This window comes from Uloborus diversus, chromosome 6, assembly GCF_026930045.1.
Source record: "Uloborus diversus isolate 005 chromosome 6, Udiv.v.3.1, whole genome shotgun sequence".
NCBI classification, from domain to species: domain Eukaryota; kingdom Metazoa; phylum Arthropoda; class Arachnida; order Araneae; family Uloboridae; genus Uloborus; species Uloborus diversus.
Genome location: NC_072736.1, coordinates 106,984,574 through 107,004,451, shown reverse-complemented (window position 1 = coordinate 107,004,451; position 19,878 = coordinate 106,984,574). Strand labels below are relative to the sequence as shown.

Below are 19,878 nucleotides of genomic sequence, written 5' to 3'. Positions count from 1 at the left end.
AATGAAATGAAACCAAAACAACCAATCAGCTGATGTTTGGGTTTGGCTGTTCCTTCTTTTAGACGTTTTTTTCTTTATAAATATCTAAAAATTTATTTATGTGCAAACATAATGAAAATGATGGTACACAAATTAAGAGGACAAAGTCTGACAAAAAACGAAAAACAAGTGATATAAAAATTCTTCCAGAGTGCAGTCTTGAATCTTGAGGGGAAAATAAGATGCTTTATTTTTAGGTCGTCTGCTGAGAAAAAGAGCACGTGACCCGGAAAATTTGACAGATAATGTGAAAAATTTTAACAGTTGTTTGTTTTTCTAGCGATTTAATGTAGAATTTACTGCAAGAAATCTTTAATTATAATGGCTTTAAGAGGCATCAAAGTTATTGAATTTGCTGGTCTGGCCCCCGCACCTTTTTGTGGTATGATTTTAAAAGATCATGGTGCTAATGTTATTAAATTAGAAAGAGTGAGTATAAGATAAGAAAAATATTCAATAAAACAATTGTTTGATTAATTTACCTGTACGAATTCATCATTTTAATATCAACTGTCCTAATTTGCATTTAAAGCTTACTCAAAATTAATCCAAATGGAGAAAAACCTGATGTGACTAGTTGACAACAACAAAAAGTATATTTGAATAAATTATTTATATTTTATGTAAAAATATTAAATTGAAAAAATTAATGAAGAAATAATATAGTTATTGTTGTATATGGGATATGCAGGGGTGCCTACTTGGGGAAGGGGGGTCGGGCCCAAACTGCGCCATTGAAATTTTTTTTTTGGGGGGGGGGGTAAGTTTGAGGGGTATTTTCACTTTTTGAACTGGGGGGTTGAGATATTTAGGGGGTGCACCCTTGCTCTAAATGGGGGGGGGCACCCTTGGGATATGGCAGGAGTTCCCAAAGTGGGTGCAGTTGTGGCATAGGGGGCCACAATATGTATATGATATGCAAACCATCTTATATACCATGTATGAACAATATATATTTTATTGGAGTAGACTGGGGTGCCGTGAAAAAATCATAATTCCAATTTCTTCTTCAAATATGCTGAATTGTCTGAAAAAAATAAAGAATAAGGGAATTTTTGGGAGGTCACAGTGACCTTCCATGACTTCCTATGTCCTATTGGTGCATCCCTCGATGAGAGGTCAGTATGACCTCTAAAAAACTTTCATCATGTCAAATTTTTTCTGACGATTCGATTCGGCAAATCTAGAGTTCATGTTGCTTTTTTAATGATATTTAATAATTCTTCTTAATTTATGCAGGAAGGGGGGAGAAGGGACACCTGGTGGCCCGGGCCCGAGACTGAAGGGACCCCAATATTTTAAAAACTAGGCGTGAAAAATAGGGGTAAACAGGAAGGGGGCCTGGTAAACTCATTTGTGATGGCCCCAAAATTTCTGTGCATACCCCTTCATGTGCATGCTTATATTACATCATTCGGCAAACTCTGGATATCATTCAGTAAATTGAAGAGTTCCCCCTCTTAAAAATTTAATTGGGGGCGTCCCTGCGTATATCTTGGAAAGAGGGTAGGGTTTGTTCTCGAATTATTTAAAAATAATAACAATGCATAATATAACCTCGCTGCTGAACTTATTACCTTTCTTGGGTTCTTTGTTTCATGAGAAGCTGCAGTACAGAGCTAAATCTTCTTTCAACTAAATATGTTGAGGGGAATGAGATGAGGAGCTGTTCAACTTTTTTCCAAAGTTGTGGGTAAGTACCCATAAGCTTCACCCAGGCAAGTTCGTAACTGTATTGCTTGAAAGTAATTTTTGATTCACAATCAAATTTCAAATCCATAAACTCTGTCTGCAAAGAGTTTTCCAGTTCATCCACATCTTCAAAGCTAAATGGGTATAAAATTCAGTCAGGAATTTGTAAGTTGATCAAATCTGAAAACCTTGATTCCATGTTCTTTTTTTACTGATCAAGGTGATCAATAAAAATTAAAGTTTTTTCTTCAGGAAGTTCATCATCCACGATTAAACTTTTTTTAGGGTCGGAAACAGAATAAATTCTTTACGGACAATATTTACCTTGTGGATTTCGAATTTGGCAATGAATGCTGAAATTATGCTTTTGGCCTTGGTGAGGCTCATCTTGTTTCCTTGAAGCTTAATGTTGACTTCATTAATTTTGTCAAAAATATCTGAGATACGCAAGTTCCAATTTGCGCTGTTTCGAATTCTCACTTAAAGCAGGATCATGCAAGTTGAGAAACTCAGCTACAGAGTCGAATAATTCAAAGAAACGGGGCAAACAGTTTCCTTTGGAAAGCCATCTCACAGACGTATGTAAAAGTAAGCGTTCGAATTTTTTATCATTTTCATGGCAAAGCTGTCAAAACAGGCGATCATTGAGAGAATTAGATTTAATCTTGTTAATACAAGTAATGACTAATTGTAAGGTTTCATGTAAAACACCACTCAATTTTTTTGCAGCCAAGTGTTGACAATAAATGACACAATGGATGGTAATCACTTCTGGCACTTCTTTTTTAAGGTGTGCAAGAAACCCAATATGATGACCCGCTATGGCAGGGGCACCATCTGCTGCGCAAGCACTTACATTTGTCAATGGAATTTCTTTTTCTTCAAAATAATCCTTCACCACTTTAAAAATCGACGATCCCTTTGTATCAGTAATCAAAGTTCTGGCGAACAACATTTCCTCAGTTATTTTTTTCAGCTCATTAATAAACCTCACTTAAGCTAATAAAATAGCATAGCTCTGTTATCTGTCACACTTGATTCATCAATCTGTAGTGCAAATTTACTTTGTTTCAAAACATTTATGAGTTTGCACTCAACGTCAGCAGCCATTTCATCTATTCTCCGGGAAACTGTGTTGTTACTCAGGGGAGAGATTGACTTATCTTTTTACTGGAGCCCTTACCAAGCAAAATTTCAACTTTTTTTGGCAGCCGGTAGAATAAGAGATTCCCCAACCGTATGAAGCTCACCACATTTTGCTATCAAAACAGACCCTTCGTAAGAAGCAAGAAGCCCTTTGTCAAGATCTGTTGCTTGTCTTCTAAGTAATTCACCCACCTTTGGCCGTTTATCCGCTTTTTCTTTTTTTTGAGGTCTTGAGAACAACTAAGAGGTTTATTTACTTTGTCACCATGTACTCTTGACAAATGCTCTTTCATTCGCGAGGGCTTCATCGCTTCATTGCTAGAAAATGTTTTATCGCACAAAAGACAGTGTGGAAACTGCACATTTTGCGGTGATGTGAGAAAACCAAATTTTAAATACTCTGCTGAATACTGCCGGCACTTTTTCGAATTCATATCGAACTTCCACACTACGAAACGTACACTATTAAACAGAAATTCACTAAATTAAATCAAACAATAGAAACTATGGAAGGAGGTTTATGCGCTGATTGCAAGATTCTGAATGACAACTGATAAGTAAATGCAAAAATCCATTCCTACACATATCCATCCACTTTTCAGGCGTTAAATATATGCTGGCGCCAACAGTCAGACAGTGCTTACAAGATTTTTTTTCTTCCTTGTGAAAACGGCAATAAAGTAAAAGATATTATTTTTCGCTTTTGGGATTTTTTTTATCCGAACAGATTTGAATGAGCTGTAAATCATACATGCCTTATTTTCTGGGAACGACTTTCTTTGATTTGACGTGCCATATGCTTGTTTCAGTATTACACAACAAAGGTATTCTGAAAGATATTTCTGAATTGTGTACCAATTTGTTTCAATGAATATAGTTTTTGAAAGGTCAAGAATTTCCCATTACAAGGTATCGGAATACCGGTCGCCCCCCTATTGCTCCCCAGAAATTTATCGCCCTCTAGAAGAGTCTGATCGCCCCTTTGGGGGCGATCGCCCCCAGGTTGGGAATCACTGTGCTAAACCTTGAATATACTTCAAAATGTTTTACCCTCACAAAATTAAAGTGTGTCTCTAAGGGGAGGACAAAAGAATTATATATCATTTTTGGAATGATGATTTACAGAAACTTAAGGAAGATAGAGATAAAGTATGAGTAGCATGTGTGCCCATATGCAAAATTTTAAGGGGGGGGGGGCTCAGATATTTTCTCTATATAAACCGATTTCAGTACAAATTAGAGTTATTAAAGTATGACATTTTAAATAAATGATTCATTAATGGCTGGTGAAGAAATGTTTTTATATTTTTGCAAAGAAAAAAGTACTGAAAGCAAGGAAGTTCTAATTTCTAAGGGGGGGGGGGCTTGAGCCCCCACTTGCCCCCCTAAACGGGCGTCCTTGGTGAGTTGATTATTAATACTGGTCTTAGTGAGGACTGCATAGTTTTATGTAAGACACAGGCTAGTTAGTATCAATCCAAGGCCGTAGCCAGGATTTTGTTTCGGGTGGAGTTAAAAAATTTTGGACAAAATGACGAAACAAGTCACCTGTTGCTATGATTTTTGAAGCATGTTGTGTATTGGTAGACATATCACAGTAGGTTGGGAAGGAGGGGAGGGGCAACACAGCAAAATTAAAACTTTTTTGGAAGGAGACTTGGGAAAGGGTTGGCTGTATTATTAGGTGTTTTTTTTTTTTTTTGCTTTGAACTGTAATTTTACTGAATTACACAGAGTTAAAGTTACTTTGTCAAAATGTGAGCAAATCTTTTCTCATATAAATTTATTAATATAATATCATTTAATCAAAATTTAATAATGTACAAATTTTGTTGGTTCTGAAAAAGATGTGTGGTGGTCATAAATGTTGCAATTGCAAAAGTTACCAATGACATAAGGACCTTTAATTGGAGCTCAAGTTAGACATGAAATAGTAATATATACCATCAATCTCTTTTCATGAGCTCTGAGGTTCAGGAGCTCCCAAATCAGGGGCGCCGACTTGCAAATATTATTGGGAGGGGGGGGGGGGGGCAGACATCACCGGGTTTTTAGGGGGTAATGTAATTCGTTGGAGATCCCCCCACCCCAAATAAAGGTCAGATTTTTGTACTTTGAAAATGCCTTATTTTCTGGTGTGTATAATTTTAGCAAACAAATAGTATGTGACATGGCGTTTTCAAAGTAAAACAATCTAAAAATTGCTTTACAAATTTTCTGGTTCAAGTAAATCATGTCACTTGTCTTAGTAAGAGATTTTTTTGTTCTATTTTATGAGGAGCTGTTCAGTACCGTAGCTAGGCATTGATATAAGGTAGGACACTTGACTTGAATGAAAGAACACTCCCAGAAACGCCGAATTAAAAAAAAAAAAAAAATGGGGGAGGGGGGCAAATAGGGGGGTCTTGCCGAGGGAAATTTTCTAAATTTGAGATGAAAATTAGAGTTTTTTCTAAGCATTTTAAAGTCAAGTAATCAACATTAGAACCCCGAAAACTAGACAAGCCTGACTATGTTTTTTGGCTTTGAAAAAAGGAAAAAATAAATACAAACGCATGTTTTTTTAAGACCAGTTGTTTTTTCATTAGTGATATCGGCTAACATATTCAAGTGTAAACGCAGTCTCTCAATTTCTATAGGTCCTTTTTGAAAAACTCAGTTTGATTTTTCATAATTTGTTTCACCTCTCTTTAATAAAAGCAAGCACTTTTATTCAACTGCAATGACCTATGTGAGTCCAGTTGATGTAAACCGTCCAATAATGCAAGATTGCACCATTTCACAAACCTCAATGTAAAGTACCTTGTAGTACTCCTTTGGGATTTTGAAAGTGTGTGGTGAGCTCGTTGTTTTCATACTTCTTTGGTATACGTCGATTCCAAGGAAGCAAAGGATCATCATTTTGTGAAGGTTTTTCTTTTAAACACAATTCCCAAAAGTATTCAAAACTATCACACCTCCTATTTAATATACAAATCAAACCCTCATATATTTTTTCCAGATCAGCAACACTTAGATGAGGGCGCCGCTGCCGTAGCGCTGCCCACCGGCAACAGATTTGACCCATAAGTTCGTGCACTGGGACAAATTCTAAGTGTGCTTGCAGCACCGTAACACCATCATTATTCACACCACTCGTTTTCAGTTAACCTGCTTACTATCGTAATAATGATTTGTTTTAACTCCTTACTGAATGTATATTTTACAAGGTAAATTATCTTCAAACAAGGAAAATAAAAGATAAATTTACGAGCTTAGAAAGAATAATATAACTAATAGTTTTCTTGATTTATTGGGGGGGGGGGGGGGGTTCTGCCCCCTCAAAAATATTTTTGAGGGGGCTCGGGCCCCCTCAGGCCCTATGGAGTCGGCGCCACTGTCCCAAATGATTGTTTGTAAGGAAGGAGCAGACCTAAGAGTATTTTTAATATTTTAAAATGCATGCCAAACTGACGCTGGGTTCGGTATCTCAATTTAGATGCAATTTCATAAGACAGTTTTTTAAATGCTATTCATGATACATTAGGTAGTAACACAAGGAAAAAGATTTGGTGTGCGGACACTCCCCTGGAAATTTTTGAAGCCTCAAAAATGCATTTGGGACTGTCCCCGAAAAATGTTGTTATTGAAGCTGGAAAAACAATTTTCGGATACATGTTGACATGTTAGAGGAGGAGGTGGTTGCTCTAACTTGGAAATTTTTTTAAGTTATAAGACCTACACTTAATGACGCTGGGGGTTCTCAAATTTTTGACAATAAGACTTTAAAACTGCCAATACAATTTTCTTTGGATGAGTTTACAGGAAAGAGATGGAAATTTATGAGTTTTCCCTTCTTAAAACACATTCTAAGTTCTCTTTGGCAACATTAAACAGGAAAAAGAGGTTCCCCAGGAAAAACTGTTTACAATCAAAGTTCAAGAAATATGATTTTCTTTTTTGTTTGGTACGACTGCATAAGGAGCGGGTAAGTGACTGCTGTCCTGCCGTAAATTTTTGAAATCAAAATTCTGAAAGTGCACCTTTTTTGATATTAGGGAGGATAGCAGGGATCAGGGACTCTGACCCAAAAAATTTTCAAAATCAAGGCCCTGAAAATGCAATTTTGAACTCTTTTTGGTTTTGACAAGAGTTAAAATCCTTTTTCGGATTTTATCGCAACATTTAAACTTGCTATTCTTAGCCAGAATTTGCTGCTGCGGCATGATCCAACTCTCAGGGCCATTCCAAAGTCGAATTGGTGGTATAAATTGAACCCCTCTTTTTTGTATCACATGTCTTAAAGTGTCCTAAAGTCTTTTCTAGTGGCTTCTCACTTCTCCACTAGAAAGTTTAAGAATTTGTAGTCTTGAAAAAGCGTTTTTGATGATTTTTGGTAATGTTAGAGGAAGAACAGTTTTGAAATTGCTCCCCCGTCCATTTTTTGAAACTGCAATTGTTATGTCTCTAATTATGTTAATAAAATTGATTCAGGAGCTTATCTGCAATATTTTTTTAATTGTAGCTCTAAAACGCAGTTTTCGAAGATTTTTTTTGGTGTTAATGAGAGGAGAGATTCAAGGGCCAAATCACAGAAAATTTCTTGATTTTTAACACGCTTTTATTAGCTTCACCTGTATGTATGTATGTATGTATGTATGTATCTTGTAACGGAATCTTGCAGCTCAAATTTCGCCCACTTCCTGCGATCGGATTCTTTTGAAATTTGGCACGCGACCTCAGAGCCGATGACAATGCAATATTCTATAATCAAATTAATTAATTAACTCTTTTAATTGCTAGTTTCCTCCAATTTTAATCAATATTTTGGCATAAATCCAACAATGTGAAAAAGGAAAAATTTAAAAAAATACATTAAAAAATGCTCGCAAAAATTATTTAAAAATATCTACAAAAACCTTTAATTTTTCTGCATCAGACAAAATTTGTTCCAATGTTCCAAGGTAATTAGAACATGAAAAATAATTGTTTTAAACTAATTTCATGGAAAAATTTAGGTAAGCATTCAATTAGAAATTCATTGCTGATCAGAACATTGTTGAACAAAATTTTTATTCAAATGCATCTCAAATTTTCAAAGTAATATAAATATGATTTCTGCAAACATACATCGATGACTCACAGTAGCTTCCCATCGGGGTGCCCTTGTCTTAACTTTAATATATTACCTCGCACTCGCTTTATAAATAATTTCGTTGCCTGATAATTCTCCAACGTAAGACTAAAATACAGAAAAATAAAGTAATAGTTTAAAAAACTAAAAAACACGCTTTCGTAGCAAAATGAAAAATAATCTTTGAATGATAGTAGCTGACCAATCACTTAATTTTAATGTAATGCAAAAAAGCGTGGGGGGCTTCTTATCAGTTGTCTTGAATTTCTTCCATTTGTTGTCCAAGTAGAAGTGTAAATAGACAGCACCCCACGCTTTTTGTATTACATTAAAATTAAGAGATTCGTCAATTATTATCATCCAAAGATTATTTTTCACTTTTTAGTTCATTTTGCTACAAAAGTGTGTTTTTTAGTTTTTTAAACTATTATTTTAGTTTTAAAAATGCATTTTAGACAATTTTTGGTAATGTAGAGAGGGGGGTTCAGGGGTGCTTGCAAACATGCAGTTTTAGACTATCTCTGGGTTAATGCTAGACTATCTTGGGGGGCATTTGACTGAAGACAGATGCGGGGCCAACTTAACAGATTCGGGATACTGGTCGTCACATTTTTATTAGTATAATTACTATTGATAAAGATTGTGTTGATAAAGACAAACACTTTGTTTGGGCACTATGCTAAATTAAACAATTTCAGGCTTACTATTTAAATAAAAAAAGGGAACTGAAACCATTGCATAAAAATAATTTATCAGCTATTGAACAGCTTATTAATGCTGATTTCAGTTTGAAAGAGTTGAAAAATGACTTTGGTACTGAGGTGAAAAATAAAAGAACAGCCTTACATGGAATTCTACCCACATTTATTCATCTAACTTAGAAAATAAGTACCAATTCCTGAACCTAACAAGAATGTAAAAATATGGATAGTTATGATTTAATCTTTCTTATACAAACATAAAATGTAAACTAAAGGAGCGATTGATTGCCATTTGTGCTACACGAAATTGGAGTGTTTTATGAGAGGCAAATGGGTTTTTGCAAACATAGATGCACTGTTGAACAAATTGTACCTTTATCTTATAAAGTAAAATATAACTTTTTGTGAGAAAGCAAAGTACCCTTGCCAAATTTTGTAACTTTTAAAAAGGCATTTGATAAAGTCTGGAGAGCTGGATTGCTCAAAAGACTGGCAATTTATGTCAATGAATTTAAAAAGATTTATGTCAACCATTTGTAAGTAAAATATGGTTACAATGTGTCGGGCTATAGTCAAATCAAACTGGTGTTATTCCAAAGGCTGGTACAAATTCTGTTTCCTTTCAATATGATAAATGATTTAATTGGCAGTTTTCAGATTTATCACAGGCATAATTACAGTGGACTCTCTCTATTCTGAAATCTCAAGGGACCGAACAAAAGTGTTCAGATTATGGAGGTGTTCGTTATAGAGGGAGACTGGATAATGCATATGTATTTGCCGGGACCATCAAAAAGTGTTCAAAATATTGGGGTGTTCACATCAGAGAGTGTTCAGATAAAGAGTCCACTGTATCTTGTTTGCTGATGACATCCTCATGAGTGCAAAGAGAACGAACGCCCTTAACGCCTGTACTTATCAAAACAATATAGCTGTGAATATTGATAAGACAACCTTCCAATTATTCTGCATCAGTACATAACAATACAAGATGCAAATTCATTAATATGCAGTCAAACCTTGTTAAGGCAAAATTTATGGGACTGATAAATAGTTCATGTTAACCGGATTTCATCTTATTGGATAAATTCTAAAGTGATTGTGAACTCCTGAAACGAAAAGATGTTTCATGTAAAGCAATATTTCACGTTAATCAGTTTTGCATTAATGATGTTTAACCGTAATTTGTTTTATTATAGAGCTTAAGTTTGTTTTTTATTAAGTTTAATTAACTTTTTTCTAGCCCCAAAATGGTATAAACGATGGACTGAGCCGAGGGAAAAAATCTGTATGCATTGATTTGAAGAAACCTAATTCAAGAAATGTATTAACTAGGTTGTGCATGAATGCTGATGTTCTTCTTGAACCTTTCCGTCCTGGTACATTTATTTACATTCATTTTAAGATAAGGAACTTCATATCTCTTACAAAGATCAATTTAAAAGCCAAAAATGATTGCATGCAGTTTTTCATGTCATGTATCAGTATAAATGCAGTGCTGTAGTTGGGAGGGGGAGGGGATTAAAAGTAGCAGAAGTATAATCTAAACTAAACTTTTTGAGCCTAGTCAAAGTTTTTTTACCAAACATCTCACCTATGAAAAGGTGGGTTTCCCAAATATTCTTTTTCAATTACAGCACGACATAAATGTAAAATAATTTGCTAACTGCATTTCCTGAGTTTGTTGCACCTTCATGGAAAGGAAACACCTTGTACATATTAAGTAAAAGTTGTGGAGCTTAATGCTCGATATCCCACTATCCATAAGAAAAGACATCTGACTTGTAGAACCTGCACAACCGACTTATTGAATATCTTTTCACCCACAAGCTCACCTAATTTGCATTGAAAAGTCCTTATAATCCCGAAACATTTGTCCGGATTTTTTTTTCCAATTTGTGCTACTTGTAATATTTCCTTTTCCTTTTCTGCACAAGGTTATTTCTTATTCTTAATCATTTCTGGGCTTAAATATTACTACATAAAATGATCTCTACGGATTGACATGGGAAACTTGCAAACATGCCAGTTGACTTAAATGCAGAAATAATGCTCATATTTTATAAAGAAAACCTCTGTTTCTAGAAACAGTTCAAGTTTCACAATATATGTGCTTTAAAATAGCAATGTTTTAAGCATAGCAGTGTTGGGCATTAATCAACTAAATCCTCTATCAACTAAAGTAATCTGACTCCCATTTAGTTCAGACTAATATTTTAAAAATTTAATTCAATTGCAGACGAAGATTAACGTTAGTTTAAACTAACTCGTTAGTTGACTAAAAAAACTAATTTAGTTCAGATTGATTTAGTTCAGATTAAATTATTCAGATTGAATTTAGTCAAACTAATTTAATCAGATTGATTTAGTCAACTAAAAAGTAATCAGATTAAATTTCGTCAGATTAAAATTTATACTAAATCTAATCAGATTCTTTAAGGGGTTCCTTTCTCTTCTCCCCCCTCCAATGAATATTAAGTAGCTCCTAATGTGTTACGGGGGGGGGGGGGACATTGGGGGTTGGGGGCTGCTCCCCTTACCGATTTAAGACCTTAAAAAATCAATAATATTTAAAAACACCCCATTTGGAGTGACGCAGTTTGCGACATGACCCACACTACCCCCCCCCCCATTTGGTACACAATACTGCTTTTAGTCTTCCTTATCTTTATCTTCTTTATCTTAACTAATAATAAAGCTGAAAGTCTCTCTGTCGGGAGGATGTCTGTAGATTGTCTGGATCTCTGTGACGCGCATAGCGCCTAGACCGTTCGGCCGATTTTCATGAAATTTGGCACAAAGTTAGTTTGTAGCATGGGGGTGTGCACCTCGAAGCGATTTTTCGAAAATTCGATTTTGTTCTTTTTCTATTCCAATTTTAAGCCCATTTTTCACAGAAATTTAATAAAATGGGAAAGAATTTATTCTGAAAATTATCTTTTTTTTCTTTACTTCTTTATCTTTCTCCTTTTCTTTTCTTTTTAAATAACAAATCTGAAAGTGTCTCTGTATGGATGTTTGGATCTCTGTGACGCGCATAGCGCCTAGACCGTTCAGCCGATTTTCATGAAATTTGACACACAATTAGTTTGAAGCATGGGGGTGTGCACCTCAAAGCGATTTTTCGAAAATTCGATTTTATTAATTTTCTATTGAAATTTTAAGCCCCCTTTTTCACAATCTTTAATTATAATAAAGCTGAAATTCTCTCTGTCCGGAGGATGTCTGGATCTTTGTGACGTGCATAGCGCCTAGACCGTTCGGCCGATTTTCATGAAATTTGGCACAGAGTTAGTTTGTTGCATAGTGGTGTGCACCTTGAAGCGATTTTTCGAAAATTCGATTTTGTTCTTTTTCTATTCCAATTTTAAGCCCATTTTTCACAGAAATTTAATAAAATGGGAAAGAATTTGTTCTGAAAATTATCTTTCTTTTCTTTACTTCTTTATCTTTCTCCTTTTCCTTTCTTTTTAAATAACAAACCTGAAAGTCTCTCTGTATGGATGTTTGGATCTCTGTGACGCGCATAGCGCCTAGACCGTTCAGCCTATTTTCATGAAATTTGACACACAATTAGTTTGAAGCATGGGGGTGTGCACCTCGAAGTGATTTTTCGAAAATTCTATTTTATTAATTTTCTATTAAAATTTTAAGCCCTTTTTCACATAATCTTTACTAATAATAAAGCTGAAAGTCTCTCTGTCTGGAGGATGTCTGGATGTCTGAACCTCTGTGACGCGCATAGCGCTTAGACTGTTCGGCCGATTTTCATGAAATTTAGCAAAGTTAGTTTGTATCATGGGGGTGTGCACCTCGAAGCGATTTTTCGAAAATTCGATGTGGTTATTTTTCTATTCCGATTTTAGGAACAAAATTATCATAAGATGGACGAGATTACCATAACGTGGAACCATAACATGGGCATAAGCCAATTGGCGATAAAATTCACCATACATTATTTGTAAATATACAGGCGGACCAAAAGACCTTTTAATTTTCTATTACGGGCAAAGCCATGCGGGTACCACTAGTACTGGAATAAAGGCTTGATTTTTTTCATATCCAGATAGCCGATGCCTATTCCCTATTGCAGTTACTTATATGAGGGGATGCCCCCCTCTCAAAAAGAAATTCACTCCACTCAAATTATGGGTGGTGGTTAAAAACGCGAAAATTTTCCAAAAACAAACCTTAAAATTTTGAAGTCTGCGCCACCCGCCCCACTAATTCCCCCCCCTGTAGGCCACACCACTTCTGATCTTATTCGAATAAAATGCTTGAATTTTTTTATCCAGATGGCCGATGCTTGTTCTGTTTCAAAGTAACTTACTTAAGGGGATACCAATCCTTAAATAAGAAAGTACCTCATATTCTGGGGGGCTCCCCTACCTTCAAAAAACCTATTAAAACACAAAAATTTTTCAAAAACAAACCTTACAAATTTGAAGTCGGCGCCACGGACCCCGTTAGTTTGGATCGCCGGATAATCCGGCTTGATCGATTTGACCGATTTCCCTTTACATTTAAAGAGCGATCGTCAAAATTCCATAATAATTATTTATTTAACCCTCTCACGGGCAAGATTGTGTTATGTCGTTGATTGAGTTCCCTTTTCTTCGCAATGCAACTTTTGAATCAATTCGTTTTACTCGATAGGGAAAAAATTGAACTGTCACAGGAGAAGATTACAGACTTCGTAATAACAAAGTAGACATGTTTACTGTTTATTTGTAATTCTATGTGTTTCCTTTTAAAGTGATTTTCAGTGAGTATGTTTTATTTTGTTTTGTTTTTTTCATTCTCCGGATCTTCGATATTCCAGATTGGGTCGGATTCCAATTAATTCAAATTATCGAGGTTCTACTGTAATGCCCCCCCCCCAAAAAAAAATTCAAAGAGATTATTACATTTTCTCATGGTTTCGATATTTTTTTGTATTTTTCAAGCCAACGTTCAAAATTTTCCCCGCGGTGTGGGGAGGGGGGGAGGGGAGCGGGTCCTGACTTTCATGACCCCTCTTTGTATCTGCAATTGACATACACTTGGACATAAAAATATACATAGGTACACCAATATACTCGGGATAACAAGTTACACTTATATACTCGTATATACACGTATTTACTTGTGTTTGCACGTACTTTGATGTACATACATGTGGCAAATACAAAAGTAGTGTGTAAACGTATATACTCGGATTAACACGTTTACATACGTGTATACAAGCACATACTCGTATATACACGTACTTACTCGTATATACACGCATTAACTCGTGTATGTATCATAAATATGTATTTTGACTTACAAATACAAATGTACGTCTGTACACGAGTATACTCGGGTTAAACAAGTATCTACACGCATATTCTCGTCTGTACACGTACATACTCGAAGATACAAGTATTTTTTCTTATATGCATGCATGAATGTATATATACACGTTTAAAAGCTAATTTACCTCTGTACACGAGTACACTTGGGGTAACACGTATCTATACGCATATTCTCGTGTGTACAAGTACACACTCGTATATACACGTATTTACTAGTGGAAAAATGCATAAATATGCATATACGCGTAGAAATACAAATGTACCATTGTACACGAGTATACTCAGATTAAACACATATCTATACGTCTTTTCTCGTGTGGAATCGCACTTACTCGTTTGTACACGTATTTTCTCGTATATGCATGCATAAATATGTATATAAACGTTTAAATACAAATTTACCTTTGTACGCGAGTTTAGTCGGGTTAACACGTATCCATACACAAATTCTAGTATGTACACGAACATACTCGTATATACAAGTATTGACTCGTGTTTGCACACATAAATAAGCATACAGGATGTATCAGTACAGCGTTTACATGCTTTCAGGGCAGATACAGTGCACTTAGACGCAATAGTGATGACACAAAGCGTAAGATAGGGCACGATTAAGAGGAGAAAACATGTTTATTATTTTTAATGCAGCAAAAATACTGGTAAGATTTGTCTGATGTAAACAACAGATGTTGCTACGTAAACCGAAGCATCAGATGACGGTGCATGCGCACAAGTGGTTTTTGTTCCACCAGGAAGTCCGGGACCCGCCCGGTATTTTTGCTAAATTTCGATATTACGATCGCGGGGTCGTAATTTCGAACACCTTCTTTGATGATGATCGTTGCCCCCTTCATTTTCTTTTTCCTTAGTTTTTTGCTGTACTAAAGATTCTGAACATGTTCTCTTTTCTTATTCGTGTTTTGTCTTTTTGGTGATTGGTGTTGCCACTACCGCGCCAGGAAAGTGTTTCCGACCATGCATTGCTATGTGTTTCCCCCGTCTAGGTGTACTCTATCTGCCCTGAAAGTCTGTAAACGCTGTACTGATAAACATTGTGTACACTTAGAAGTTTGAATATAAATCTGTGCACTAATAGACTCGGGAAATACGTATTTATACGTAAAATTTCGTGTTTACACTTACGAACTCGTATATACACGTATTTACTTCTGTTTGCACGTAGAGATACAAAATTCCTGTAGACACGAATATACTCAGGTTAACACGTACAGCTCCGTATATACACGTACACACTCGTATATATACGTACTTACTCGTATATACATGTACTAACTCGTGTATGCACGCATAAATATGTAAACCAAAAATACAAATGTACCTCTCTATTCGAGTATACTCGGGTTAAACACGTATCTATACGCATATTCTTGTGTGTGCACGTACATACTCGTATATACTTGTATTTTCTCATGTATGCACGCATAAAAATGTATATGCAATCTTAAATACAAATGTACCTCGACACACGAGTATACTCGGTGTAACATTTATCTATACGCATATACTCGTGTGAATACGTACATACTCGTATTCTCTTATATGCACGCATAAATATGTATATACAAAGCACATTTCTCTGTACACGAGTATATTCGGGGTAACAAGTATCTATACACATATTCTCTCATGTGTTTACGTACATACTCGTTTATATACGCATTTATTTATGTATAAACGCACAAATATGCATATACACATAGAAATACAAATGTACCATTGTACACGAGTATACTCGGGCTAAAAAAAGAACCTAGAAATCTATTCTCGCTTGTACACGAACTTACTCGAATATACAAGTATTTTCTCGTATATGCATGCATTAATATATATATATATATATACGTTTAAATACAAATTTACCTCTGTTCACGAGTATACTTGGATTAACACTTATCCATACGTATATTCCTTTGTGTACACGTATATACTCGTGTATACATATATTTACTCGTGTATGCACAAATAAATTTGTACATACACTTAGAAATTAAACATATCTCCGTGCACGAATATACTCGGGATAACACGTATTTATGCGTATAAACTCGTGTTTACAAATATGTATCGTATATACACATATTTACTTGTGTTCACACGTACTTGTAGGTATATACACGTAGAAATACAAAATTCCTGTATACACGAATATCGTCGAGTCAACACGTATATACACAAAAATACTCGTATATACACGTACTTACTCGTATATACACGTATAACTCGTGTATGCACGCATAAATATGTATTTCACGGACAAGTACAAATGTACCTCTGTACACGAGTATACTCGGGTTAAACACGTATCTATGCGCATATTCTCGTGCGTACATGAATATACTCGTATATACTTGTCTTTTCTCGTATATGCACACATAAAAGTGCATGTACTAGATTAAATACGAATTCACATCTGTGCACGAGTATACTCGGGTTAACACGTATCTATATGCATATTCTCGTGTGTACTCGAACATACTTGTATATACACGTACTTTCTCGGATATGCACGCTTAAATATGTATATAAACGTAGAAATACAAATGTACCTCTTTACACGAGTATACTCGGGGTAACACATATCTATACGCATATTCTCATGTGTACACGTATATACACGTATCTTCGCTTGTGTGCACGCATAAATATGTATATACACAATTAAAAGCAAATTTACCTCTGTACACGAATATACCCGGGGTAACACGTATCTATACGCATAATCGTGTGTACACGTACATACTCGTATATACACGTATTTACTCGTTTATAAACGCATAAATATGCACATACACGTAGAAATACAAATGTGCCATGTTACACGAGTATACTCGGGTTAAACACGTATCTATAAGACTATTATCATGTGTGCACGTACTTACTCATATGTACACGTATTTTCTCGTATATGCATGCATCGATATGTAAATACACGTTTGAATAGAAATTTACCTCTGTGCACAAGTATACTCGGGGTAACACGTATGTATAAGTATATTCTCGTGTGTACATGAACATACTTGTATATACACGTACCTTCTCGTATATGCACGCTTAAATATGTATATAAACGTAGAAATACAAATGTACCTCTTTACACGAGTATACTCGGAGTAACACGTATCTATACGCATATTCTCATGTGTACACGTATATACACGTATCTTAGCTTGTGTGTACGCATAAATATGTATATACACAATTAAAAGCAAATTTACCTCTGTACACGAGTATACTCGGGGTAACACGTATCTATATGCATAATCGTGTGTACACGTACATACTCGTATATACACATATTTACTTGCTTATAAACGCATAAATATGCACATACATGTAGAAATACAAATGTGCCATCTTACACGAGTATACTCGGGTTAAACACGTATCTATAAGCCTATTGTCGTGTGTGCACGTACTTACTCGTATATATACGTATTTTCTCGTATATGCCTGCATAAATATGTATATACACGTTTAAATAGAAATGTACCTCTTCACACGAGTATATTCGAGGTAACACATATCTATAAGCATATTCTCGTGTGTGCACGAACATACTTGTATATACACGTACTTTCTCGTATACGCACGCTGGAATATGATGTAGAAATACAAATGTACCTTTTTACACGAGTATACTCGGGGTAACACGTATCCAGACGCATATTCTCATGTGTACACGTACATACTCTTATATACACGCGCATACTCGTATATACACGTATTTACTGGTGTATGCACACATAAATATGTATATTTACTTAAAATTTCAAATATACCTCCGTACACGAACATACGCGGGATAACACGTTTATATACGTATATACCCGCACGTAGTCGTATGTACACGCATTAACTCGTGTATGCTTTCATGAATATATATATACACGTAGAAATACAAATGTGTCTCTGTTCATGTGATATTTATATTTTACGAATTTAATCTGAATTAAAAAAGTAATCAAATCAATTTGATTACTTTTAATCTGATTACTTTTAGTCTGACTAAATTCAATCTGATTAATTTAATCTGAACTAAATCAATCTGAACTAAATTAGTTTTTTTGAGCAACTAACGAGTTAGTTTAAACTAACGTTAATCTTCGTCTGCAATTGAATTAAATTTTTAAAATATTAGTCTGAACTAAATGGGAGTCAGATTACTTTAGTCAACTAATCAATCAATTACAAATTTAGTTGATTTTTTTAGTTGATGCCCAACACTGAAGCATAGTTTATTAGATATTTCTAATAAAATAAATACTTATGTAAACAGATTAAAAACTATACAATTGCTGAAAACTTATATTTCTTCAATATAAGCAAAAGAGTTTAAAAAATGTATGCAATTCAGTTGCCATTTGGAATTTTATGCAGTAAAATATGCAGGGCCGCAGAGAGCCAAGGTGGGCCCCTTGTCAGTTATGTCATGGGGTCTTCCTGCCCTCCCCCCCCCCCCAAAAGAAAAAAAAGAGGGAAAAGAAAAAAAGAAGCAAAAAAAGGGGGGGGGGGAGAAAATAATACTCTACCTCTATTACCTCTATTTTAAGTGCCACAACAGTAAGTACTAAAAGAGTAAATTTTACTTAATCTTTATGTTTTCTCTTATTCAGAGGTTCCATCCCCCCCCCTTTTCCCCCCTTGTGCATCAGTGTCGCCAAGCCTGCTCGCCCCCTCCCTAAGGGCCCCTAGTTTCCGACTTGGCAGACATGGCCTCTCATCAGGTCTGAAAATTGTCGTAAATCGCATTGCAAGCGAGCACCCGGTTGGCTGAATGGCTAGGCTCTGGACTTTCAGGGAAGATTACCAGTTCGGGCTTCAGGTTCAATTTCCGATTCATTTCCCTTTTTCTTTACTTCCTTTCTCAAAATATGTATATACATATATGTAAATAGCCTTAATTTGCATTGTTCTTGGATGTTCTTTAGTTTCTATATAAAAGCTGAGAGCTGTCTTGAGCTGAGAGTTGGCAGTTGCAAGCTTGAAGCCTGATTGTTCACTTGTTCAGAATAAACCTGCTTTCATCTCTAGTGTAGTGTGTACTTAATCTACGTGAAAATATAAAGTAGTATATTTGGTAGGGGTGCTCCCAATCCAAAAAACTACAAAGATCCCCCCCCCCCCTAAAAGTGAAAAATATCCCTAAAATTTTCAATCCCCCTACCTCCTCTCTCTAGTTGGGCACTAAGTTTAATTCACTGATAGGATTGTTGATTCCAAGTTTGGAAAATATCCTGTTTAAATGAGACACATGGAAACTTTTAAGAATTAAATAGTGGAATGTAAAGTGCATTAAGTAGAACACTATTTTATTTTGAAAAAGTCTTAGGGTAGACCGACCAGTGAGTGAACACCACCTAGTGAATGAACAGCGCGTCATTTAAAAAAAAAATAATCTTCAAAAATTTTTTTTCTGAATAAATTCACTATAAAAGCATTCTTTATTGATATTCTAAGCTATCTGACACCTGATTGGTTACTTTGGATACGTATTTTTTCCTGAAAAAAATTTGAAATTTTTACTGCCGTGAATCGTTTTTTCTCTCTTTCAAAATAATAAGGCTGGTTTCGTGCTAGCAATTATTTTGATACATATTATTTTTATCGATAAATTTTATTTTTTAACTCTACCAAAGAGAAATTAAGTATACATATTTAGGCTATGGATTTAAATTGTTTCAGTCAATGCAGAATGCGTAGATTTTCAGGTAGAGGGGTGTTCAGTCACTGGGTACGAAAAATTGCGAAAACCCAGTGAATGAACAATGGCAAAATTTCTTTTGATTTAAAAAGAAATTTGAAGTTTCTTTGAGATATTTTCACTTTTGTA

At 35.2% G+C, this 19,878-nt stretch overlaps 1 protein-coding gene across 2 annotated transcripts in view; it reads left to right on the top strand.

Moving 5' to 3' along the window:
* Positions 1–35: 35 nt before the first annotated feature.
* Positions 36–19,878, top strand: part of LOC129223946 (alpha-methylacyl-CoA racemase-like) — a 35,009-nt gene continuing 15,166 nt past the window's right edge. Inside the window, exons 1-2 of one of the 2 annotated variants that reach the window (XM_054858329.1) lie at positions 36–468; positions 9,935–10,070. In XM_054858329.1, coding sequence (XP_054714304.1) covers positions 361–468; positions 9,935–10,070 — 244 coding nt within the window. In that variant the 5' untranslated portion in view covers positions 36–360. Of the gene's footprint in view, positions 469–497; positions 633–9,934; positions 10,071–19,878 lie in introns of those variants that run through there. The other variant, XM_054858331.1, reaches the window with a different exon arrangement.